General features: G+C 39.1%; 1 protein-coding gene across 1 annotated transcript; it reads right to left on the reverse strand.

The window, feature by feature from the left end:
• Positions 1-1,560: 1,560 nt before the first annotated feature.
• On the reverse strand, positions 1,561-23,410 carry CNOT7 (CCR4-NOT transcription complex subunit 7). The gene is made up of 6 exons (XM_059470162.1): positions 23,164-23,410; positions 22,717-22,910; positions 19,710-19,871; positions 13,948-14,092; positions 6,000-6,110; positions 1,561-3,266 (listed from the first exon to the last, which is right to left on the reverse strand). Exons 1-6 carry the CDS (start codon positions 23,278-23,280, stop codon positions 3,138-3,140), a joined length of 858 nt encoding a protein of 285 aa, XP_059326145.1. The 5' UTR covers positions 23,281-23,410; the 3' UTR covers positions 1,561-3,137.
• Positions 23,411-24,050: the final 640 nt, after the last annotated feature.

A 24,050-nucleotide genomic window follows, 5' to 3' on the forward strand; every position in this document is an offset into this window, starting at 1 on the left:
GATTTTCAGTTAGGGAATGAAGCATTCTTGAGCATGGAGTAACCAGTCAGATAAGGTAGAGAAATTTCTTGGATGTCAAGAGTGTATAGGTCATCAGCAAATTCATGTGGGAAAAAGCCTTAAATACTGTGTTCCAGACCTATTTTCCTCCACTTCAAGGATGGTTCTTGCTTAGTTTCAATGAGCAAAGGAACTAAATGCTTAAAATAAAAATTATATATATTTAAAAAAATAGTGGCAGAGAACATAAGGTTCCTGGAACACTCATCTGACTCCAGAAGCCAAAAATACAAGTGGATTAAAAATAGAAAGATCAAATATAACAGGTTTTGATACTGCATTTCTTCTGACAAACCTACTCAAGAACACTGTATTTTAAATGGATTGGGAAAAGCAGAGGCCTAGAAAGAGAATTCTTGTCTCTCAACAAAAAGGTGCATGTCTAGACAGCTGGAACTGTGCCTGCACATTAATTTTTGCAAAAGCAATTAAAGCTGGCCACTTTGGAAATAGATTTCATGCTCTGAAGTTTATATGTAATGGTCATACACATAAGAAACTACTTTTTTCATAATCTCTACAATTCACAATTTAAATCACTCCTTAATGGAAACTAAACTTAATTTTGCCAAGGAAATGAATGATGCACAGATGTCTCCCTGGCTGCAATCAACTCTTAACAGACACAGTGATCAGAGCAAGTGTTCTCTCACAGAATAAACCATAATCTGTTTCATGCTGACCAGTGGCTTTTGAGAAATGCTTTTGTTACTGAAAAAAAAGTCAGGAGTAGAATTCTCTGAAGTCACATACTGGTCTAGTGGAAATGTCCCTTTCCATGGCAGGGGGGTTGGAACTAGATTATCTTTAAGGTTCCTTTCAACCCAAACCATTCCCTGATTCTACAACAGGAAGCAAAGAAAAGCACAGCACAGCATATGGGATGCTCAGCAGTTACTTCAAAAGCAAATCCCCATCGGCACTAGAACTTTCACTGTAGGCACACATTCAGAAGGCTCTAAAAACTTCCTTTGATCCTCGATTAAAAACCAACTTCAAAACAAAAACCCATTAAAGTCCTTCAAAGAGTCATTCTGCTGAAGTTAACCAGATAGCTGTATCCATATGCTTTAGGCAAAGCTAATACTTTAAAGCAAATGCATCAAACTTCAGGGGCTCTTCATGCCACGTCTATGCAAACCCTGGAGGCCGCAGTAAGAATTCATCCTGCTTTTGCTATCACAATCTTAAAGCCAAAGACAACTGAAGTTAAAACAAGTCACCATCATCTAATGCATAATGATATAAAAGCACTAATGAGATTAGGATGCCTCAGAAGTAAACTGCAATCAACTCTCTTCCAACTCAGGACAGTAGGAATTAAATGACTGGAAACCCATGAACACAATTCTGCTCTGAATGTGAAATCAGTCAGGGAGCAGTGAGTTAGATTCCTCTATGTCAGCATGTAGAAAAGAACTATCATGCCTAACAAAACACAGCTGAACTGATCAAATAATCACATTGCAGGAAAAATTTTGCAACAAAATCACCAGTCTGTTGTTATGTAAGAAAACATTTCTTAGGCCTTTATTTACAAAAGCTTTAAAAACAAATACCCTCTGTTATGCAAATTACTTGTTTAAAAAGGACCGCCTAGTTACATCATCATAATTCAATGAGAAAAAGGAGTTTGATTTTTTGCTTTTCAGTACAAGATAAAACAGAGTAATTGGCGAACATGTGGAGATTTTTCTGCCATTGATTTCCGTGTCAGGCACACGTACGCGCGCACACGCACAGACACACAATGTCACACATTCCGTCATTCCAGGCTACTAGTTAGCTATTCAATACCAAAAATCCTTCCTGCACAACTGCTCTGTGCACATGCTATGCAGAGTTAAGAACATACTTTAGGGTCCTTGGAAACAATATATCTAAAATATATTGTAAGATATACTCAAAAATAAACTAGCATTACACTCCTCAGGTAACTTTATTAGCTGAAGTTATTTATATTTTGTTGTCTTACAACAAATATCTTTAACATCTGTCTTTGTAACAACTACAAAAAGGCATGATTTAATTGTCCTTCTAATTCAGTAATTCAATTAAATAGTATTTTTCAGATCTTTGGGGTTCGTCTTCAACTAAACTGACTTACAAAAATCATGAAATCAAGTACATAATAAATATGACTTCATAAAAAATATCTGAGGTGTACATTACTAGGATAAAAGCCACGAGGTTAATCAAGGGAAATGTGCCATTACAAGACTCCTACTTTTCCATTATCCTTCAACTCTCAGCTTAATGGCAAAAAGGCTAAAGTCATAGCTGTTCTTCTCCTGAAGGGTGTAAAGCTGTTTTTTCAAGCCTCTTTCCCTCATCACAGAGCAGTTTTAAAGCAGCAGGCCAACCAGCAGTTGACATGTGCAGTATGTGTTGGAAGATGACCAAACACTAGTAAAGTAAGAGCAATTACTATGATTTCAGTAGTTTGTTTTGCTTGAACAAACAGAGATTATGCAGCAAATAAGTCCCGTTGTGTGGGTTGAGATACCAAGAAAATACAGCTTGAAGCTGCTGAACTTGGCAGATGATTGTTTTCTAGCTGAGGGCAAAAGAAAAAACCAAAACAAACTTCAAATAAAACAGAGGATCTGAGTCAGAGTCGCTCTCTAAAGTGCAAATCTGATGGTCCACAATCTTGAATAGCTAAAACGCCTGCATACTAGAAAGAACAGACATGAAGGGGGAAGTTAGTTATAATCAGAGCCAATTAATTTAGAGAAGGGAGGGGAAAGACAAAAAACTGGAAGAACGATGTAGGCAAATTTACCAGAATATTCATTATGATTCAACTTTCCCCTTCTCTCTGCCACACTGATCCTATACATGCTTCTTTACAAATGGGCTTGTTAAGAGGCCAAAATGTAACCCAGAAAATTTTACATATCAATATTAAGATCAAAATCTGTGATAGGAACAGTCAAGTTTAGTACATAGAAAGGCAGAAAAGAAAGTGTGCTGAGAAAGGGGGGAAAAAAGCCTTAATTGTCCAAGGGGTTCAACCAGAGATAAAACCTATATACAAGCATGTGGAGGTCAAAAAGACGGCCTTTCATTTCATGTCATGACTGTTTGTTGGCTTCTTCTTCATAAGCGTTTCCTGTGCCATTCTGTACATAAGATGACCCCGAACCAAGACCATATAAGTGGCCACAATATTTGGCATCGTCAATGTGATCTTCAAAGAACATCTAAAAAGTGAAGAGACATGAATTACTGCAAAAGAAAAGGTTCCGTTTCAACAGAACTGTAGAAAGGCTTTAAAATTACTTTCTTTTTAAATATCAAATCCCAAGGTGCAAAAGATGATATAATTAGTATAATAAGACACTTAATCTCAACACATTATCACAATGACACAATTATTTAAATCTGTCAAGAAATACAATCAATTTTCCTGTGCACATCTCCCAATTAAATGGCCAAATGCAATGTTTTCACAATTTTGTATTATTAGTCATCACTCACATATCTGCAAGAGCAACAAAGACATTTCTCCATCTGATTTCTGTGGTGCTTTTTACAACAAGCATATGCTTAGCATCCATCATCAGTGCCCATTCCCTTACCTCCCCTCAGTGTGGGGTTTTCATCATACTGTCTTGGAATAGAGATATGCTGATTTGTATTATATAGGTTTGGGGGTGGGGAAGATGAGCACAAAACCAGTTTAGAGAAATGCAGAAAGATGCATTTTCAGCTCCTCACAGAGGGAGACCTTATTTAATGAGGAAGAGCAAAATTTTGTACCAAGACTGCATTTACATATTACAAGTCTAAATTACAAATGGAACCTTTCAGTGGAAGACAAACTAAAGCCCATGATATTCTGATACTCTGCCATTCAGACAGGTTTTCAAGCAGAAAATCACAAATTATCTTGTCAAAATAATAAGACACACATGCACAAACATTTTTCACCCCAAAACCTTCACAGCAATTCTGGACACTCCAGTGGTTCCCATTCTGAGTCATCATCAATACCAGAAATCTAAGACAGGCACAAATATGCAGGGACAGAATGGATGCAATACACAATCTAAACATGCAGACCTGTATACACCACACAGGTCAAAACTTCTCCCTTCAAGCTTTGCTTTTAGCAGCACAGTCAGGATGGAAAATTCTGTACTGTAGTAATCAGAGACTTCAATTAAGCTTTGCAGCCCCAGCAGTTCTTAGTGAAATAAAACAGGTAGGAAGAGCCCAAAATAACAACTCTACTCTTGCAGTACCATTATTTAAGTACTCCTAATGGAAAGAAAAGGATCAGTAACTTTTTTGGCTGGCACTCCAAGACCCAGCAAGCAAGTTGCAACTCTGTCACAGTAATTAGTAACAAAATTCTGTGCCTCAAAAAGCACTATAAAGTGAAGTCTTTTTACTCAGAAATACATTTTTAAACACTGAACTTTGCTAAAAAGCTTTAAAAATCTACATTAAATTTATTCCTCTATGCTTAGTACTGTATTCTTATTCAGAAATGCTGTATTTGCAAAGAGTATTTAAGTACTGGGGAAAATATTCATTATCAGTCCATGTCTGTTGGCTTAATTAAGCAAGTGTGTTGCACTAAAAAACCCTCAGAGATTTCTACTTCTGGTAAAAGCTTTTAGTAAATAAATTCAACCAGCTAGTTTGCCATTAACACAAACTGCATCTCATTAAAGAAACTATCATGGGTTTGGACATTTACTCTAGAAAACTAACTTGAAAGGCTGTATCTTAAGCATGATTATTATATGCTTCCCTTCGTTTGCTTTGGATCTTCAAATTCAAGAGTGAAGTTTTACAATATTAGGCAGACAGCAGGTAGCTGCACTGGCCTTGGATCATACAGAAATTTAATCCTTTTTATTGCATCTGCAGCCCATGACCTGCCTGACAACTGCAACAGGTCCAGCAGAAGCAGAACAGAGTGCTAGGAAGAGCAAACCAGCCCAAACCATCATTCTTTATTATTCAGCTGCTGTGTCACTAATATTTGTAACAATCTCGTGGTCATTTTCTCCTTCATACAGAAGGCTGGATTGCAGAAGGTAGACTTCAGCATATAGTACTTAATATGATTAAATGATGAGGTTTGATATTGCCATCTGTTTTGACATGGTAAATGACACTGAATTGCTGGAAGAATGCCATGTTCTGATGCACTGGCATTTGTTCAGTGCAACTGCTTTCCAGAAGAGGCCTGTTCGACATTTCATTGTTCTGCTAATGCAAAACATCATCATGTTTTCCTGTTGTATGCAGACAAGTAGCAAGGAAATGTGAAGCCTGTAAGACCTGACTGTCTTTGCTGTAACCTTGAATTAACTGACCTTTAGAACCTTAGTTAAACTGAGCTTCACTCAATGGCAAGGAGAAAGAAATGCATAGAAATTCTCCAAAGCAGACTGGAAGTCATTATTTAATATACCTCTAGCCTGAAAGTTTAGCTAGAAGTGGTTCATCAATACTCCTTCCCCACCTCTCAGCCTGCCACAAGCAGCAGTACACATCAGCTGGATGTTACACTGAGCAAAAGCTCTAAAAAAAAAATTTGAGTTGAGCGCAGTCACGCAAAAAGGAGTCTGGCTTCAGCAGTTCACAAATCACTACAGCAGTCACCTAAAAAAAGGCACCCTGCAAAACAGGTGAGGAAAAAATACCCCAAAACAAAACTTCAGAAAAAATCCAGAAGTCAGGCCTAGGCCGGAATTGGGAAGAAATATTCACTCACAGCAGCAAAGCAAAGAGTCAGTAAGGCTGGTTCACACTTACTCAGGGAAAAATATAGGTGGTCTCATTTTTGTCAAGAAAGGATTGACCCCTGAAGCCCTTCAGAGACCTCCTTAAAATACCAGACTTATCAGGATCAGCAATGCCATGTGACTATCACAACCCATTACTGTAATGGAAATAAAAACAGTATGTCCACCTACTTCTCTCATTTTGAAAAAGGCCATTCCTGTGAGTAAAGAATCGGATCCTGCCTGATGCTGTGGTCCTATCCTTTCCAGCTCTAACTGCTCAGCCACTTCTTGTAACCCACCCTGGAAAACAAAACATTTTTGTTAAATTAGAACACAAAACAGCTATATTTGGGAAAATATGTTACATAGGCCATACAACCTCGGGCATATTTCAATATCTGCACAGTAGCTGAAACAGACATTATACTAGATAAATGCATACAAGAAGAATCAAAGTTTCCCTATCAAACAGTATTAATATTCTCTGTCAGTATTGACTAAATGAAGTAGTATTTGCAACCAACAAAACTAGTACTCTTTATGTTCCAGCTTCTCCAGTAACCAGATGTCATTACTTAACAATTCCTTTAAGGTGACTGTTGATACAATGCTTTAAAAGGACAGACTACAAGGCTGTAGAGAACACACCAAAACTGCAAATCTATCTTCTCTAAAAGGTAAAACTTCTCCAGTTTTGAAGGAAATTTTCTTTTCAATAAGCTTATGTGAAAAATTATCCCCTTAACTGCAAAGTGACTAAATAAACATCATTTTAGTGTCCTCTCCAAAACAGTAATAGCTTCTACGTGTGAGAGCAAAGCTGTCAAAATTTGGTTTAGTTTTACATAGATAACCTGATCAGCTGAAGGACAGACATGTAATACTGTAACTGCAATATTTTAATGCCGTGAGCACATGATTGTACAAAGACTTGTTTTAATTCAGTAAGCTAAAAAGCTACTGGCATAACTTAGGCACATGCACATTCTTAAAGATCTAGAGAGATTAAAAAGAAAAAAAAAGAAAGAACCTTTAGTGCTGCCATAAGCACTGAAAGGCAAAAATGTTGCACAAAGACAATGCTTTTAAACAAAGAATACCTAGAGTTCACCTTCCCGTACGCTCTTGACCTCTTTCACATACAGGAAGTGAAGCAATAAGAGGCAAAAGCATAACAGTCAAAATTAAAACTCATGGAGCTACAAAGGAGTCCAAATTGAAAATCAGATCAAACATTATGAAAATTCCCATGAATCTTATGGCAACATGTTTGGGTCCTGTTTTTTGTTTAAAAAGATGAAAGCTTCAATAATAACATTCCCAAATAACACCTACAAACTAACAAGAAAACGTAGTACTGCTATTGCTAATTTTTGTCTGTCTTAGCAGCAGAAAAATACCTAACAATACCTGATCACTGCCTCCATCACACTATTCTGGCCCAGAAGTGAGTCCTTTCCCCATGTCCAGAAAATTATGTGAGGTGTCAAAGAATAACCTCCATGTTAACAACCTCCATAACCCAGCCTGGCCACTGCAAAAATTCACCGTGTCCTGGCTGGAACCAGGATATTATCCATTTCATATTCTATACTATCTATGTCATGTTGAAATCTTGTAAGATCCAACAATACACATATATATACACACACACAAGTACAGCTTCCCTCTGAGATGTCTGTTAATTTAGTCCATTACTGTGGCTTTTATTTATCCTCTATGCCTTCCAGGGAAGGAGGGCTGGTGTGCTGCCAGCTCACTACAAGCTGCATCAGGAGCTCATGAGCTCCATTCTCGTTGGCCACAGTAGTTATGGCATCCAGAGGCAGTGGCATTCAGCAACCAATATTATACAATTCAACATTACAAACTGTTCTTACCCGAAAATCAAATCCCCTTGAAGTACACATTATCATTTCCCCACCCCTTTGTGGGGAATGTGTACGCAGGTCTTTGAGTAAAAACAATCTTGCAGATGGGTTTGCCTTTGCTTGAGGCAGGACTAATCCAAACTGACTTCCTTAACATGTTGCTCATATGCACCATGGGGATTTATCCCCTTCTGTGGTATGTGGAGGCTTTGATAGGGCAAGGTCAGCTCAGCTGGTGGAACCTCTAACAAAGGTGTTCACTGGTGTTAACATTTAAGGAGATGGCCTCTGCTTAATGTAGACCCACTGTTAGAAAGTTCTCCATCCATTCCTTTCAATGTTTTTAACAGTCCATTGTACCATCTAATTTTCCCAGAGGCTGGTGCATGACAGGGAGTATGATACACTCACTTCATACCGTGCTCTCTGGCCCAGGTGTTTATGAGGCTATTTTTGAGATCAGCACATCCACTTACTCCACACAACAGTGGCATGATGTATGGAAGGGGCTTTCCTTCAAACACCCAGACCAGCACTGGTAGTTGGAGTGCCAAAAGGAGCTGTGCTTAGGTGCCAATTGCTTCTGAGGCAGCTCAAATCCTTCCATAAATACCAGAATCTCTTCTTCAACTGGGGCATAGCAGGCCTCAGATCCTTTGCACCCCCAGCTCCAGAACCCAGAGGTCAGCCTCAAGTCTCTCCAGGAAGCCTCTGACTGAGGCTTCAGGAAGGTCATTCGCCCCAGCAGCCATGAAGAGCTCATAACTCCACATCTTGCCACCAGACTGGCCCAAGGGCTACTGGATGAACAATCTCCCATCTGATTTGTTCAAAAGCTTGTTGTTGTTCAGGACCCCACTTTAAATCATTCTTTTCCTGGGTCACTTGATATATAGGACTTATAATTTTATTGTAATCTGAGATATGCATCCTCCAAAAACCCCCAACACGTAGGAAAGCCTGTGTTCCTTTCTTGCTGGTTGGTGGGGATCTAGCTGCTACATTGTTGACCACATCAACTGGAATCTAACAACATCCATCTTGCCATTTTCCTCCTAAAATCTGAATATCCTGGTAGATCCCTTGACCTGAATTTGCTTTATGGCAAAACCAGCCTTCAGGACGATCTGGATTATTCTCTCCCCTTTCTCAAAAACCTCCTCTGCCATGTTGCCCCATACAACAACATCATCTATGTACTACAAGTCTTCTGGAGCCTCCTCCTTTCCCACTGCAGTCTGGATCGGTCCATGGCAAATGATGGGGGCTTTGTTCCCACTACTGGGCCAGTTGGTCCCAGGTGTACTGGATGTTCCTCCAGGTGAAGGTAAACTGTGGCCTGCACTCTGCTGGCAAAGGAATGGGAAAAAAACGCATTAGCAATATCAGTGGTGGTACCACTTTTCTGCCTTGGACTCCAGCTCATACTGAAGTTCTAGCATATCCAGTATAGTGACACATAGTGGTGGTGTGACTTCATTCAGGCCATGACAGTCTGCTGTCAATGGGCCATATAGGATTTTAAAGGGTGAGCACGTCTTGCTGACCACTCCCTGGCTCTCCAATTCAGGAATCATCTCATGGATGGAGGTCATGGAGTACCTGGTCAGTGCAGTTTTGTTGACAGTGCATTGCTGTTGTAGAGATTGGTACCTGCTGTTCTTTGACCCTCAGCAGTCCCAAAGCAGAAGGGTCCTCTGAGAAAGGAGACAAGTTATTCAGCTGTCTAATTTCCTCTGTTTCCACTGTAGTTATCCCAAAAGCCCAATAATGCCATTCTGGGTCCTGCAGTAATCTATGTCAAGGATACACAGAGTCTCTGTATGACTCAATAGCGGAGACTCTGGTCCATACTGGTGGGGCATGGGACATCTCTCCAGTTTTCTCGAGTCTTTTGAATCTGTCTGGACAGTCTTTCGACACCAAGGAGCAGGCTGGTAAGGAGGAAAAGAGATGATCTTCCTATTACTGGAGTCTGTCACCTGATGGACTGCTTTTTCTCATCCTTTCATTGACATCAATGCCAAGGAGCTGGTGAATGACAATGGTGTGCTCCATACAAACTTCTGCCACATGGATTGTGTACAATGGACCTTATCTGGATCTACAGGAGACTTCCTGTTATTTGAATCCTTACATATCACCTCCAGCACAACTAATTATCTCAGGTATCTTTCTCCATGTGTTGCATCTGCTTGAGCACACCACTGGATCATCCATGAGAGAATACCCTTTGTTCACACTTGACAGGAGTCACCTGAGGGTGAGAGTTTCTGTCCTCTTCCTGAATCCCCATGAAGATGCCAGTTTCATATTGTGTGCCATGATATTTCAGCATTTCAGCCAGCTCATCCAGGGCTTTCATGACTGGTGGCTGGAATCTTTTCACTTAGCTCACATTGAGATAGGAATTGAGTGATTATCTCTGGTCCTGCCTCTTCCTCCTTTGGTGAGAGCTCTACTTCCTCTTTATCCCTGACTATGCAAAGTGATTTGGTTCTTGGATTTCTTCTTCTGTGTAGGTATTACTGTTACTGGCATGAGTTATTCTTCCAGTTCGGCTGCAGTTTGAGTGGTCACACCACCTGTTGATCTGCTTTCTTCCTCTTCCCCTCAGGGTTCTGTCCAGCACTGGACTGTGTCCAGTAAAGAGTAGCCAGGGCCCAGAACACTTCAGTAAGTTGATTCTTTATGGAGCTGCCACAGCATTCTTGCAAATATTCTGTCACTTTATCAAGGTCCTGGTAGTGATACTCTCAAAACACTGGAGAGAATTTTCCCCAACAATGGTCTATTTTATCCCACATTCCATGCTACTCATGACTATCCTCCCTCAGACAGATTAACCTTCCTAGAAATCTTTGTCCTGATTCTAGACACAGTGTTGACTGTACTGACTCAAAACATGGTGTAGACCATGTAGACTGATACACAGCTGACACAGGAGCAAGAACATGTTTTCCTTAACATCAAAAGGAAATTAAAAATTCTCAAAAGCTATTCTAACAGGCTTGAAGGAGAAAAGGGTACTGAAAAGCTGGGGAAAGCTATCCTCCTGTGTTCTCTCCACAGACTAGGTATGATTAGGAATGGACTCCCAGAGGTAGCGCCCAAAGCAAGGGTAGGAGAGTAGCACTGAATACACTGAATATCCCAAATGATCCTCATTGCCCTTGATGTTATCATGTTATAAACATGATTCTGGTTCATACAACCAACATACATCCACAAAGCAATCCTGATCTGAAAAAGAGCACCCTCATGGGCACATAGTATATCTACAGAAACATATACAGGCATAGGTAACACACTCACACAAACAGACCAAGCAACATTGAGACCACTGGCTCTGAATCTAATGGGACAAATGCTTAGATGGAATTTGTTTCAAATCCACTCTGATCAGATCTCATTCCTTCATGCCCCACACTGCGTGCCAAGTAAGGCTGTCATGGTTTAGGAACAGTATTCTGCAAGTTAGTGTTTCCACTAAAACCACTTCAAACTACACTCACTCACTCCTATCCCCACCCTTTCCTGTGGCAGACTGGAGAGGAGAACTGGAGGCACAAAAAGTGAAGATCACAGGTTGAGATGTGAGCCATTTACTAGAAAACAGCAGTGAGATAAGAAATCAAACAGAAATACCAACAATATTAATGACAGAGTGGGCAAGAAGAGAAACATTGCTCACCAACAGAAACACGAACAGAAACATAATGATTGGTCCCTCCACCACACTACCCTGACCTGGAAGCAAGCCCTTCCCCCATGCCCAGAAAATGATGTGAAGTGTCACAGAATAACTTCCATGTCCTAGCCATGCCCCATCCTGGGGGCAAAAATCCACCCTGTCCTGAATGGAACCAGAACAAAAAATTATGAGTCTACTCAGATTCTCTTTCAGAATTCTGCACTCCACATAGGTATGCTTCACTCTTGGGAAAGGACAAATTCTTCCCAAATTTTCAGAGTGTCAAACTTCCAAGAAAAAGGCCACAAAATAATTTACATAATCACACCACCATGGTCAACAGCAAATCTACATCAAATTCTCATTTCACGACACAGTCACAGATCTCACTGTTCTGTACAAAACCCTGAATTAATAGCAAGTTTCCAACAAGGTCTACCAATTTAAATTACTTAGGATTGCCACTACTATCAAAAGGTTTGTAATTGTCTACATAAAAAGCCTTTTAGACTGTAAGCAGGACTTTAACTTCTAATACAAGCAACTCTCAATCTGCATGCCAAGTCATAATAACAGACTGTAAATTCACAGAGTACTTAACTCCAAAAAAAAAAGCATCAAACAGATTTCCAGTTCTGAAGCCTATTTCTCTTTCCAACGCCAAGAATCTTTTTTGAGTGTGTGGGGGCAGAGAGTGGGGACCTACAGTAGATCAGTGACATATAAAAAATAACTTAGACAAGTCAATAAAAGACAACTGCACAGCTGTTCAATTCACTGCAATTTAATAATGATCAAAGGTGACACACATTAGGAGACAGCACATGCATTTTCAGAGTTACAACACTAAATGTTTAGTGATTTGTTTCAGGTAGCTTCTCTCAGTACAGTTCAAGTCCACCATCATTTCATCACTGGTAAATTTGGAGGGGTAAGATAGTCTATTTCCCTTCCCCTGCTGTCACTATCAGTCTGCAGATTAGGTGAGTGGATCAAAATTTACTGCAGGAAAGCTGACCTACATATTCAGCTCTGAAAAAAAAAATCACCCTTGTTCTTATGGTTTGCCAAAATAAGACCTGTGGAGGCTTTTCTCGTCTTCTAAAAAAATCTTAGTGTCTCTAAACAATGCAGGTTACACACAACTATGCTTTAATTATGCCAGAAACCATAATACCCTCTTTTCCCAAGCCCACTGGGAATGACACCTCTGAATGGTGACATGGAACATCAATTTGTCACCTTTTCCATGTCACTAAATTTGGAATATACATTCTGTTCTTGCAAAGTATGTCACCAGATAGGCACCAGATGCTCTGCTTTGCTTCACTGGGAGTGTGAAAGTGAAGACTTTGTAGGGTGAGTTGCCCCCACCCCACATTAAGACTCCTGAAATTTAGGAGCATTTAATTTTTACTCCTGGCCTCTTTGGAGAAAAAGTGTTTCTAAGATGTTCCCTAATACACAGCCATTTGCCCAGATGATTATACCAGTAACAATTGTATAAGAACACAGGTAAGTATACTTTTCTTACTAACTGGAAGGGTGATCTACATTTTCAACATTAATTTGATTAACAAAGGATTCACACAATTTACTTTCCACAAAACTAGGCTACTATTCCAAGTGCCACACTGTTAGTTCATCTCAGAAAGAAACACAAGGCTATAAACAGCACACAGATCAGTAATTCAGCACAATGAACTGGCAAGCCATTCCTTAGTTAGGATTTGATGTGATGTGTTCTCTTCTTACTGCGGGTTTTCATTAAGAAATCCTAGAGAATTAAATTACTTTCCATAAAAGCAACAAATCATCAATTGCCTCAGATGAGTGATGCAGCTCACTCCAGCAGCAGTCCAGACTCTTAACAGCTCCTCGGCAAGTAAAGCTGTTAACAGTGCCTTTAGTATCTTTCTTTCACTTGCTGTCTTCCCCCTTCACACACTTAGCTCCAGTTCCCACTCATTCTCCAGTCCAACAAGGTATCCAAATTTTATGCCTGACAGAGTAAGCCAATTAGCCCCCCTGGCCTGACATGAGAGACTAGTTTCTAGTTCTTTTTTTTTTTTCCTAGAAGTCACATGTTGTCCCTGAACATATGTTGTTGTTTATCTTTGCTTATTGGGCCATCTGAAACATTCTTCACTTCATTTCTCTTCCCAAGACACTTACACATCATCTTCTTGAAATTACCTCAGCCTAGATGACTGCAGTTCTTTAGTGGACTGCACAACGAGGAAATAAGAGTATATGAGACCCATCGATTCTTATGGCTAAGGAAATGAAGAATTAATTCCAAACATGGGTTTATCATCTATCAAAGTATTGTAAATACAGTTTCAACTTGGTATTTTTAACTGGTAAGCAATTACAAAAATTGATTTTGTGCTCTTGCTGGCTTCTCACAACACCTTTAATATTACATATATAAAGCTTGAGACAACAATGCTTAATATGCATCATAAAAGTAAAAGCAGAGAATAAAAATAGAGAAAGTATTTTTAAGCATGACATACTCTGTCTCCAAATGCAAAATTTGTTCCAAACCATTAGCAGATTACTTACTTACCTTCAGATTTTTGCAACTCTTCATAAGATATTTTACGTCATAGATGACAGGGAAAAACAATCGCAGTATCTCAAAGAAGTCCAGCTCTTCCTCAGGTAAATTGGAGTTTGTCAGGATCTTGATTAGATAGCCAAAGTCATATCCACTGCAAATTAATACCAAAAACAATATAAGTAAGTGACTTAGAAGCATCCTTCTCACTTCAAGATTTCACATCACTTTGACAGGAAAAACAACAACCTTCAGGACTTCACTGCACATTGACAGGATATTCTGCTTAAATCCAATGCAATAAAGACTAACTTCTATGAAAAAAACGAAACTTCAATATAAACAGCCCCATTGCAGATTCCAGAGAAAACAATTTAGTCTGAAAGAGGCCAAGTGAAGATGCAAAAAGATCTGCCTACAGTAGTTTCTCTAAATCCCAAAATAAGGTAGGGCTGCTGGGTCTTCATCTGATAACAAGGACTTTCACCATAAAGACTCCTAAGCTGATTTCTTTCACATAGACTGGAGTTTCTCCCTCCAAACTGAGACAGACAGACATTTCTACAGTTCTTGAAATCCAAAAGATTAATGAGTTTCCAGAGCCAGTGCATGTTTATGCCTGGAGGCAAGTCTAACCCTCAGCAACAAAGAAGAGGAATTGTCTTTCAACTTTTCCAATTAAATCAGCACACAGACAACTACAAAGTTTAATAGCTTGTAGACTATTACTCTTTCTGGAGGCAATGACAGAGTAAGCTGGAAAAATTTTTGTGTGTACATGTAACTCTGCAGGAAGCAGAAAAGTAACTAAGCAGTGCTTATTTGTTAGAAGAAATGGTGGTATTGTAGTGTGCACATGGTAGAGAGAAGAGTTTGGGAAGGCTTCCTCCCCCACAGTGTGACTGAATAAAGAGGACATAGGAAGGAGGTGTGGCAGTAACGGGGCAACCACGTACTTTTACAAATAGTTATGAGAGGAAACAAGAGGGTTAAGTAGAGGAAAGACAGATATGGGGTATTAAAGCAACCCTGACTCCATAACAAAAAGCAGTGATGACAAGTTATGCTTTTTCTTCGGAGGGCAGCAATTACAAACCAGATTATTGATGACCTGACCATGAAACTCACCTGTTCTGATCCCTTGTATTTGTAGGACTGCTAATGCATGAAACTAAATGGAAGAGTGATTTCCTTCTCTTCCATGTTTGCATTGAACCAGATCAGTTCCTAGATTTTACTGACATACAATTTCAAATATGCCTGTACTAACAAAGAAGATGAAAACACACCACAGGGCTGTCTCTACTGAAGGCTTTGTCAGTTTTGCTATTTAAGGAATCTTAGCATAGGGTGAGGGACGATTCAAGTGAGCAGGTGGCCACCACAGACTCCAAATTTCCAGTTTAAGACTTTGTGCTCATTCCTGATTATACAAGGGTCATACTCAAAACCAAGAATTTTACCAAGATTTGGTAAATACTGGCCAGGATCTTTAACTGTGAAATAAGCAATAGAAAAGACAAATCAGTTAAGAGCACTGATCCTGCAGATATTTAGGAGCCACAAAAAGCAGTGACATCTGCAGGCTCAAAGCTTCAGCTTGCACACTCAATGTAAATAAGTTTACTTTTTGAACCATTTTTATACAATAAGATTATCTGACCTCTTTATACTATGAGTTTCAAGACAGAGGGTAGAAAAACCTTCAACATACTGGGGGTATATGGATTGTTTGCTACAAGTCCATCAATACAAGATATAAAATACCTATAGATTATTGCAGCTCTCCCATGGGAGTTTCCAGTGCTCTAAGGAGAAATTTTATGTTGACCAAATCCTGCACTGCCTCTGGTACTTTGAAGCTGTGCTGGCCACCCTCCATCTCAACAGCAACAGACACTGGCCAGGGAGCAAAGGAGCCAAAGATAAAGAAGGATTTCAGTTGACTCTTACGAAGTAAAAACTGTAGTAAACTTGGCAAAACAGTAGCTTGGAAGTCTAATTTTATTAGATCATTTGAAGAGGGAGGGAAGTGGTGGGAAAGTCCATATCAGCATAAAGCCCTCTAAAGAAGAAACGAAAAAGTCACACTAACAAAAAAGGCTGATCAAAAAGATGCAAAAAAACACTGTTCAGGATTATGGAGACTTACTCCTTCAGATTCTACAGTTTATTAACTCAATGAATTCCTTGATCATCCTCAAGGTTCAAATATAACAAGCCATATTAAAGTGAAAGAAAGCATATTTGTGCTACTCCTCTTCAAAAAAAGTTTGACCTGTCTTCAAAAAAAAGTGTATTAACGAAATAATGGAAAATAGATGCCCTCAAACACTTCTAATTTCTTTAAAGTAGGAAATACTTAAAGAAAAGTCAACATTCCTTTACTATTCATATTGAAACAGAGCAGACTATTAAAAATAGCAATTTTGATTGAGAATTCCACATTTTTTTCACTTAGAGATTGTAGCAGATCCAAGCTTACAGACATAAAAACTGTCACTCCAATTTAAGACTAAGATAGATCCATTAAAACAAATTTTAAGTGGCCACTGCTGAATGCTAAGAGAAGGCTAAGTAAGTCCATGGTGAGCAATTATGTAATTATGTGCTCATTAAAGAAGTTTTCTTCTAATCCTGTAACAGTGACTAGTGGTTGGTTTACACCCTGAAGCACACAGACTTCCTTGCCTGAAAAACCTTGCACCATTTCTAATACAATCACCTGAAATTGCTTAGCACAGCAAGCCACAATCTGTGGAGCTATACAACACAAGCACTCACTGTTACAGACATTTGTTTTGTTTTTTTCACTGAACATGGACAGCTCTAGGCAAAAAGACAAGAGTAGACATCAAACAAGCCTCTATTTCTTTTCCTTACTATCAAGATAGAATCCAGATAGCCAATGAATTCTACTCAATCACCAAAACTCTGAAATAAATCAAAATGTGCAAGAGCTGAGAAAGCTTTAGTTCATTTTATGACGCTAACAGAAATGAGCCAACAGATTAAATTTTACTAAAATCAGTTAGACACAAATGATTATTGAAACACATTAGCTTGGAACTTTGCAATATCCCAAGAACATCTAGTTTTTGTTTTCCAAAACGCATGTTTCCACTGACCCTCCAAAGGTAGACAAAGGAGGTTGCACAGAAGTGGACACTCAAAGCTTGAGCAGACAGTTGAACATCCACAAAATCAGCATTTGAGCTGTTCCTTCCTAACTTGCTAGACTGTCAAGCACTCACAGCTCTCTTGACTGCGATAAAAAAATCACAAATTCAGGGCTTCCTCCTTCTCTCTCAGTAACTCAAATACATTTTAACACGCACACACACAAGATTTGATGGAAGTCATCTATGAAGTTGCAATACACAAGAATTGGTGACAGTGCAAATATTTCTTCACTCATATCTGACAGAACTGCATATCCAGAGATTTGCCAACATGTCAGGATGCCAAGGCAGCTACATCAAATGTGGAGATAAAAAGCACACAAAGAGAACTATTTGAGAAGTGAAGAGCTTGCAAATGAACTGCATAAAAGTTCAAGGAAATCAAAGACTAGAAAATGAAAACCAAATCATATCGTCATACTCTGAGGAAGGAGTAATTCAATTCTCCCACTTACTTTGGGACTCAAATTTTAAGAGTTAGTAGTACTTTAAGCATTTTAAGGTAACAGAGGCAATAGGAGAGTCAGCAACTATCAAGCACAGCTTTATCAGTTGTTAAAGAACTACTGCATGGAGAGCCTCAATGGAACAAATTTTCAACTGAGCATCCTGCTGTGTCAGTTTCCACTGATAGAACATAATCACAATCAAAGATGTATTTAAAAACAACTGTTCACTATTCTTTGTGGCACATTTTATATGACCCATGCTCATTTACAGCTTTACATAATTTTGGTTTCCTCAGAACTTAACTTACTCCAAGGTTTTGTGCTCAAAATAGTAACAGCAAGGTCTAAAAAAGCACAAAAGCTTTAAACACTCTAATAATCAGTGTCTGACAAACATATGCTGAACAACTGTCTTAAGAGGATTTCTAAAGACACTTTCAGTGAAATCCAGAACAGAAACTCATTTTAGCACAGATGAAACTGGACTTCTATTAATAAAGCCATTTCAAAAACCCTTCATAAGCTGCACCAGTAAGAAATGGCATTATTGCACATGGCTTGCACTACACTTTGACCAGCCCATTAGTCAGGAATTACACACACTAAATATAATTATGCTCTAGAAAGAATCCCTAGAGTAGAAATTGCTCAGGTATGCCTTATACCAGGCCCTTAGTCACCAGGCAATATTGGAAAAACACCAGACTGAGGCTGAAGCTGCTTCTATGTGGCATCCTCTGCTGAGGCACAGTTACATGCATAACCTGCCTCCACTTCTCTTGAACCACCCCAGTCATATTACTGTAGTCAAGTGTAAATCATAAATATACACATAACAGCCCATAATACTGTGCTTAGGAAGTTGAAAAAAAACTCTAATTTGGCTTTTGTAGTTATTTTGACCCAATTTAAAGCATTCTTGTTACAGTATTCTTCCCCAGGCTGCTACGCTAGAAACAAGATAACAAGAGTAAGATTATTTTAGAGTCCTACCGTGAGTTGAAACAGCTGTTAAGTGAAAGATGGAAGTGACAACTGTGCTCAGAGGATCCTTCTGTATTTAACTGTCTTTTCTTTTAAACCTCTCTGCTTTGGAAACTCAGCCTAGCACTTCTTTGTACAAAACAAATCAAAACCATGACTTCTGCAAAAATGTTACATGCACCCTTCTACTACTGTTACACATTTCTTGCCAAAATAATTCTTATTTTCAAGTTTGTTTATTGCATAAATACTTCTCTAATTCCATGTGACTTTGTCTTTTCCAACTATTAATACTTATGGACAAAGAATTTTTTATTCTAATTTCATCATTTACATATCATCCATCAACACGAGATACAAACTTTAGCTGAGACTGGTTTGCTTACAATCTTGTTCATTTCCTTTACCTTGCTGACTTCCTTAGAAGCCAGCATTTAAGACACCAACTCAAGGGCATTACATAGCAATAAGCCTTTAAAGACACTGTTGCTTGCAAAAATTCTGGCATGCAGTTAGCTAAACAACTACTGTGTATGTTTTTAAAGTGTTAAATCCTATTAACACTCAAAGATCTTTTGTATTATGACAGGCTCATAGAGATTTCACATTTGCATTTCTATTTCTACTTGAGAGATGATGGAATAAGTAGTAAGATACATAAAACTGAGGAAGGATCTCCTTCCAAGCTGAGTAATTTCATCTGCTCAGATTAGCAAGAGATTTACAACAAATTTAAGAGTGCCATATAGAACTCTTTACTGATAACCCTCTTCTATAAACAGACAATATTTCCCCAAGGATTGCTCAGAAATAGTTTGCTTTCAGTAATGTTTCTGTTATTACTTGCACGTGTACAGCTCCACCTGCTGGTTTAGCAGTTTCGTGTTTATCAGCTTCACGGTTTTCTGGTTACTGCATAAATACCCAAGCTAAAAGCACCAGTAAAACCCCTGTATTCTTCAACACCAGTACCCCTCTATTCTTCTAATACAAAATGGTGTTAGAGGTATTACAGCAGAAATATTTCCTCAGTCTTACCGACCAAGATATGGGCTACATGCACAGCATTTAAACTCAAGGGGTGTGAAATCCAAGTTCTAGAACTCAAACACCCATGAGATGTTGGAATCTCAAACACTTCACGTGCAGAATTTACCTATGAAAGGAAAGCCACTTGACTCCTTCACACAATACAACTCCTGATGTCATGAGCAGTTCTGCAAAGTACTGTGTCTCAATTCCTTCTTCTTCGTGCTTTTTAAACTGGATACCAGATGTTGTCAACAGTTCGATAGAGTCCTGAGCATACATATCTTCTCTAAAAACAGAGAGGAAAAGTAAATTTCCAAAATCTACAAGTCTCAATGAGGTAACATTTCTTTTTTGGTATTCATTCAACAGACTAGAAACAATTTAATTTCCTTCTAGGTTAATTACAAAACCAACCATTTTTCAAAGTTTTTTTTAACCTTCATTATCATTTTACCATTCCCAGCACCTCCATTCTTACCATATTCATAAAAAAATTAGTTCCTGCTCCTTTTCCAGTTACCCTTTTGCAAGTCTATAGATGAAAGTGCATCTGTAGAACTTATCTGGTAAAATATCTGTATAAATCACTTGAATTGTGACAAATTAAATGTAACAGTTGAAGGAGTAACACATTACATTGAGGAAATATGAGAAATACAATCCAGATCCCAGTACTGAATTAGTTCTGTAGAAAATATTTCTCAGAAGTTTTTTGTGATTTAAGCTTATGTAAATATTTAGACATGTGTTCATAAGAACTTTTTTTTCAGTAAAACTGGAAATGGAGTACTTGCTCCATTTAGCAAAATCTTAGAATTCAGAGATCCTAACTTTTTCTGTCTAAATTATTTCTTTCTAAACAATCTGTTTTAACTTTAAAACCTATTTTGGACCTCAAATTTAAGAGGATGAAATAACAATTCCTCTATCTTTTTTTGACCCCTTCTACCTCTGTGTTTATTCCCTTTAACACCACCTTTTTTTTTGGCAATGTTTTAAGAATCTCATGCTGAAATTCATGCTTTTGAGCTTATTTTCTCCCTTAAGTTTTATCTGTATCATCATTACAAAAACATGGAATGATTAAATGAAGAAAAAAAAAAGTAAGCATGTAAGTACTTAGAGAATGCAGTTCATTTTACTGTCCCTAACATACAACTCCACAAAGTCTCTTCAGTGTACAGTTTCAAATTTTAATAAAAAACACAAAAACACAAGAAAACCTAGACAAGACAACCAATATATCAAACGTGACTATTAGATTCAGTCATAGATCTGTATTCCTTATTCCTAAGAGCAAGTCATCATTCTTTAGAACACAGACATATATCTTCAAGATGTGTTACATCTTTTTTCCTCACTCCCACACAGCTGCTCTTTGGTTCTCCAGCTTTGGGGCATCAGCTTCTCAACACCTGTCTGTATCCACAGCACATTAAAGAACCCATCCAAAACAAAGGCACCATTTAACAAAAAGGGGGTTTCATTCTAGTTGCTGCTCTGTACTAAGCAGGTGCAGAACATGATTAGAGAAATATTTATGCTCTTTAGAAGCACACTAAAACAAGACCTGGCTGGAACCACACACACAAAAAATTACCTTCTAAGAACAACAAACAGCTGTTCTGCTTTAGGAGGAGAACATTTGGCACAGTGCCATTTCCCAAAAGGATGTTTATAAACAGACAAAATAGGTTGTCCATCCATGTATAGTATATATATATATATATGAATTTCTCATGCAGTACTAACCAAGTTTCTATTTTTCAATAACCCCCACCATCAACTAGCAACAAGGTAATTTGGTGATTACCTGTATCTTGCCTACTGAACTGTCTTATCTCTGCAGCATCTGGCACAAATAGATGGAAAGCTACTTTTGGTTTCAGTTGTTTGAGGTTAAGTAGACCTTTGAAGCTCAGAAAATAAATGAAGTGCAGCATAGGTCCTTCTTCATAGATCACCAGTCTGGAAGTTATTAATTCCTTTTTCTCCCATAATTAGTAGGATTAGCATATTTTTCTATTTAAGAAAATGGGTAACTCTTATCCAGCATTTATATGGCCAGCTAAGTTCAGAGATACCAAAACATTAAATCTGTGCTTACTTTTCCTTCAAGAGACAATTCACACAAGACTAAACAGAGCATGTCATTGCTCAGATCAAACTGATGTGTGACAATCCACACCACTGCCTGTTTAAAAGAGCACAGAGACCAAGAGAGGCAGCAGAGGTTTTCCTCCTAAGAACTCCAACTACTTTGAAAACAAGTCTTTTCACTCACAGAAAAAATAAAGGTCTGTTCTCTAAAACCTTCTTTGTAGGCTGTGAGTTTAACTCATGTATAAAAAGTTGTCCAGTTCTCAACTTGTAACACAACTGCCAAAAACCCCAAGGCTTAAACGTGTGAGAAGTGTTAGTACTGATATTCAATTCAGTAGATAATCAACATATGAGAATCTATCACACCAATTTTGCTTACTTCCAAAAAACAAAACCAAGATACTAGTAACTTTGTTGAGCAGCTAAAGATATAACTGGAGCACCAGATAAGCTTTTGATCCCCCTGAAAAAGTGAGGTTTATGCTTAAAAAGTTTTATCACTGATAAAAATCACATTTTGAAATAAAGTCCATGGTATTATTCTAATACAGTAAAAGTCAGCTTGCTTTTTAACCAAAAAAATAGACAAAATATTTCAGAATGCTAGTATCTGACATACTTTTTTAGTCACTTTAATTATTTTTTTTTCAAGTGTTGTTATTTTCCATTTAAAGTATGTAAAAAAACAATATGTGATTTCTATAACAAGGAGTAAGAGTTAAACTAAGTTAAGGCAGAAGCACTCTGAAATGCTAAACGTGAAAACACAGAGCTAACTCTTGGACTAAGTATAAAATGCCTTCCATATTTTTTTAAACTGCTTAGCATTTTTGACCAAATTACCAACAGTAAGACAGACTGCACAGAAATGAGGGAAGAAATCATGTTTGGCTGACAGAAGTTTTCCTTACAGGAGTATTTATGGTATTCCAGTACTACCATCAGATAGATGATGAAGTTGCTACAGTATTTATACATTTTCAGTAAGTCAGAAACATATGCTTAGCAGCACAGAACTGAATACTTACGTTAAGTTAAATTTAAAATTAAATTGCCAAGTTGAAGTTCCTGGAGGGTATTCTCCTTGCTCATTCATAAATGTCAGTCCTAGTTGAATTATTTTTAGCAAGTCGACATTGCAGCGTAAGAGTTGGTACTGATAGTCTGCATTGCTTCTGAATTCTCCAATAGGCCTTGCAACTACTCCTGGAAATTCTGTGTCCTGCAAGAACAGAATTTAAACTTGAACACACAACAACCATATAGATCTAACCATATCATAGATGAAGAGTACTATGTGTAAAATTAACTTTTAAAAAGATAAAAGATTAGGATCCAGATGTTCATGCAGCACTAATTCAACATTAAGACTTCCTTAAGCTTTCGATTTAAAAGGATGAGCACATTTACTGACCTCAGCTGAAGTTACGATTTCTGCAGTAATTTGCTAGACAAGACATCAAGCACCCACTTACCATAGCTACATAGTTATACTTCCGTATAACTTGACGAATTTTCTTCATTTCTTCATCCAAGTTACAAGCCCAAACTTCACAGATTCTTTGGCTATGATCTACGGTAGCTGCTGGCATAGTGGGGGGCTTTAGAGACCATACATCAAATGTTACACTTGACCGAGGATTGGTTTCATAAAGAGGACTTCAACTGTTATTTTTTTAGCCTAAGAGACAAACAAAGAAAAGCATCAAAGTGTAAGGTTTTACTCTCAGTTTATCTGAAGAAAAAAAAAAAGGCTTAAGCACCACATCCACACTTTATCCTCGCAGTTTCACAAAAGCAGGACAACACAGCCACAGGAATTTCGGCTCCGCGAGCTCAGATTACCATCAGAAACCAAACCCCTGCGGTTTCGTTAGCGACTGTTTCCCGCACAAGGGCGGCAAGGCGCACTAGTGACACGGACACCGGAGACACCGGCTCCCCGGGCGCTCCCGCCCCGCGGCTCGGCAGGCGGGCTCCTGCGGACCCCCGGGCTGCGTGCAGCAGGGAACGGAGCGGCAGAGCAGAGTCACGGCAGCCCCGGGGTGCCGCGGGGGCCTCGCGAGGCGGGAGCGGCTCCCAAGGGCCGCGCTAACCCAGCGAGGGGCGCGCGAAGACCGACACACGGCCGGCCGGGTTCCCGCGCGCGTGAAAGGCCCCGGGAGCGCCCGGAGGAGCCGCGGAGCGCGGGGGTCCCGCAGGGCCCCGCTCCGGTGCCGGTGTCCCCGCCCGGTGCCCGCGGCGCCGCCCCCGCTCACCCCTCGCGCTCCGGCCGGGCCGCGCCGGGTCTGGGAGGCCCCGCGCGGCCCCCGCGAGCCGCAGGAAGCGCTGCTGCCCCCGGCGCCGCCGCCGCGCGCACAAA

Source organism: Ammospiza nelsoni, chromosome 4, assembly GCF_027579445.1.
Source record: "Ammospiza nelsoni isolate bAmmNel1 chromosome 4, bAmmNel1.pri, whole genome shotgun sequence".
Classification (NCBI taxonomy): domain Eukaryota; kingdom Metazoa; phylum Chordata; class Aves; order Passeriformes; family Passerellidae; genus Ammospiza; species Ammospiza nelsoni.

Excerpts from the sequence above, each read along its gene's own strand:
- CNOT7 (XM_059470162.1), bottom strand. The coding sequence starts at position 23,280 with ATGCCAGCAGCTACCGTAGATCATAGCCAAAGAATCTGTGAAGTTTGG. Across the intron at positions 19,872-22,716 it reads AATTTTAAATTTAACTTAAC|AGAAGATATGTATGCTCAGG; the intron begins GTAAGTATTCAG and ends CTCTGTTTTTAG. Across the intron at positions 14,093-19,709 it reads AAGTGGCTTTCCTTTCATAG|TGGATATGACTTTGGCTATC; the intron begins GTAAATTCTGCA and ends ATTAATTTGCAG.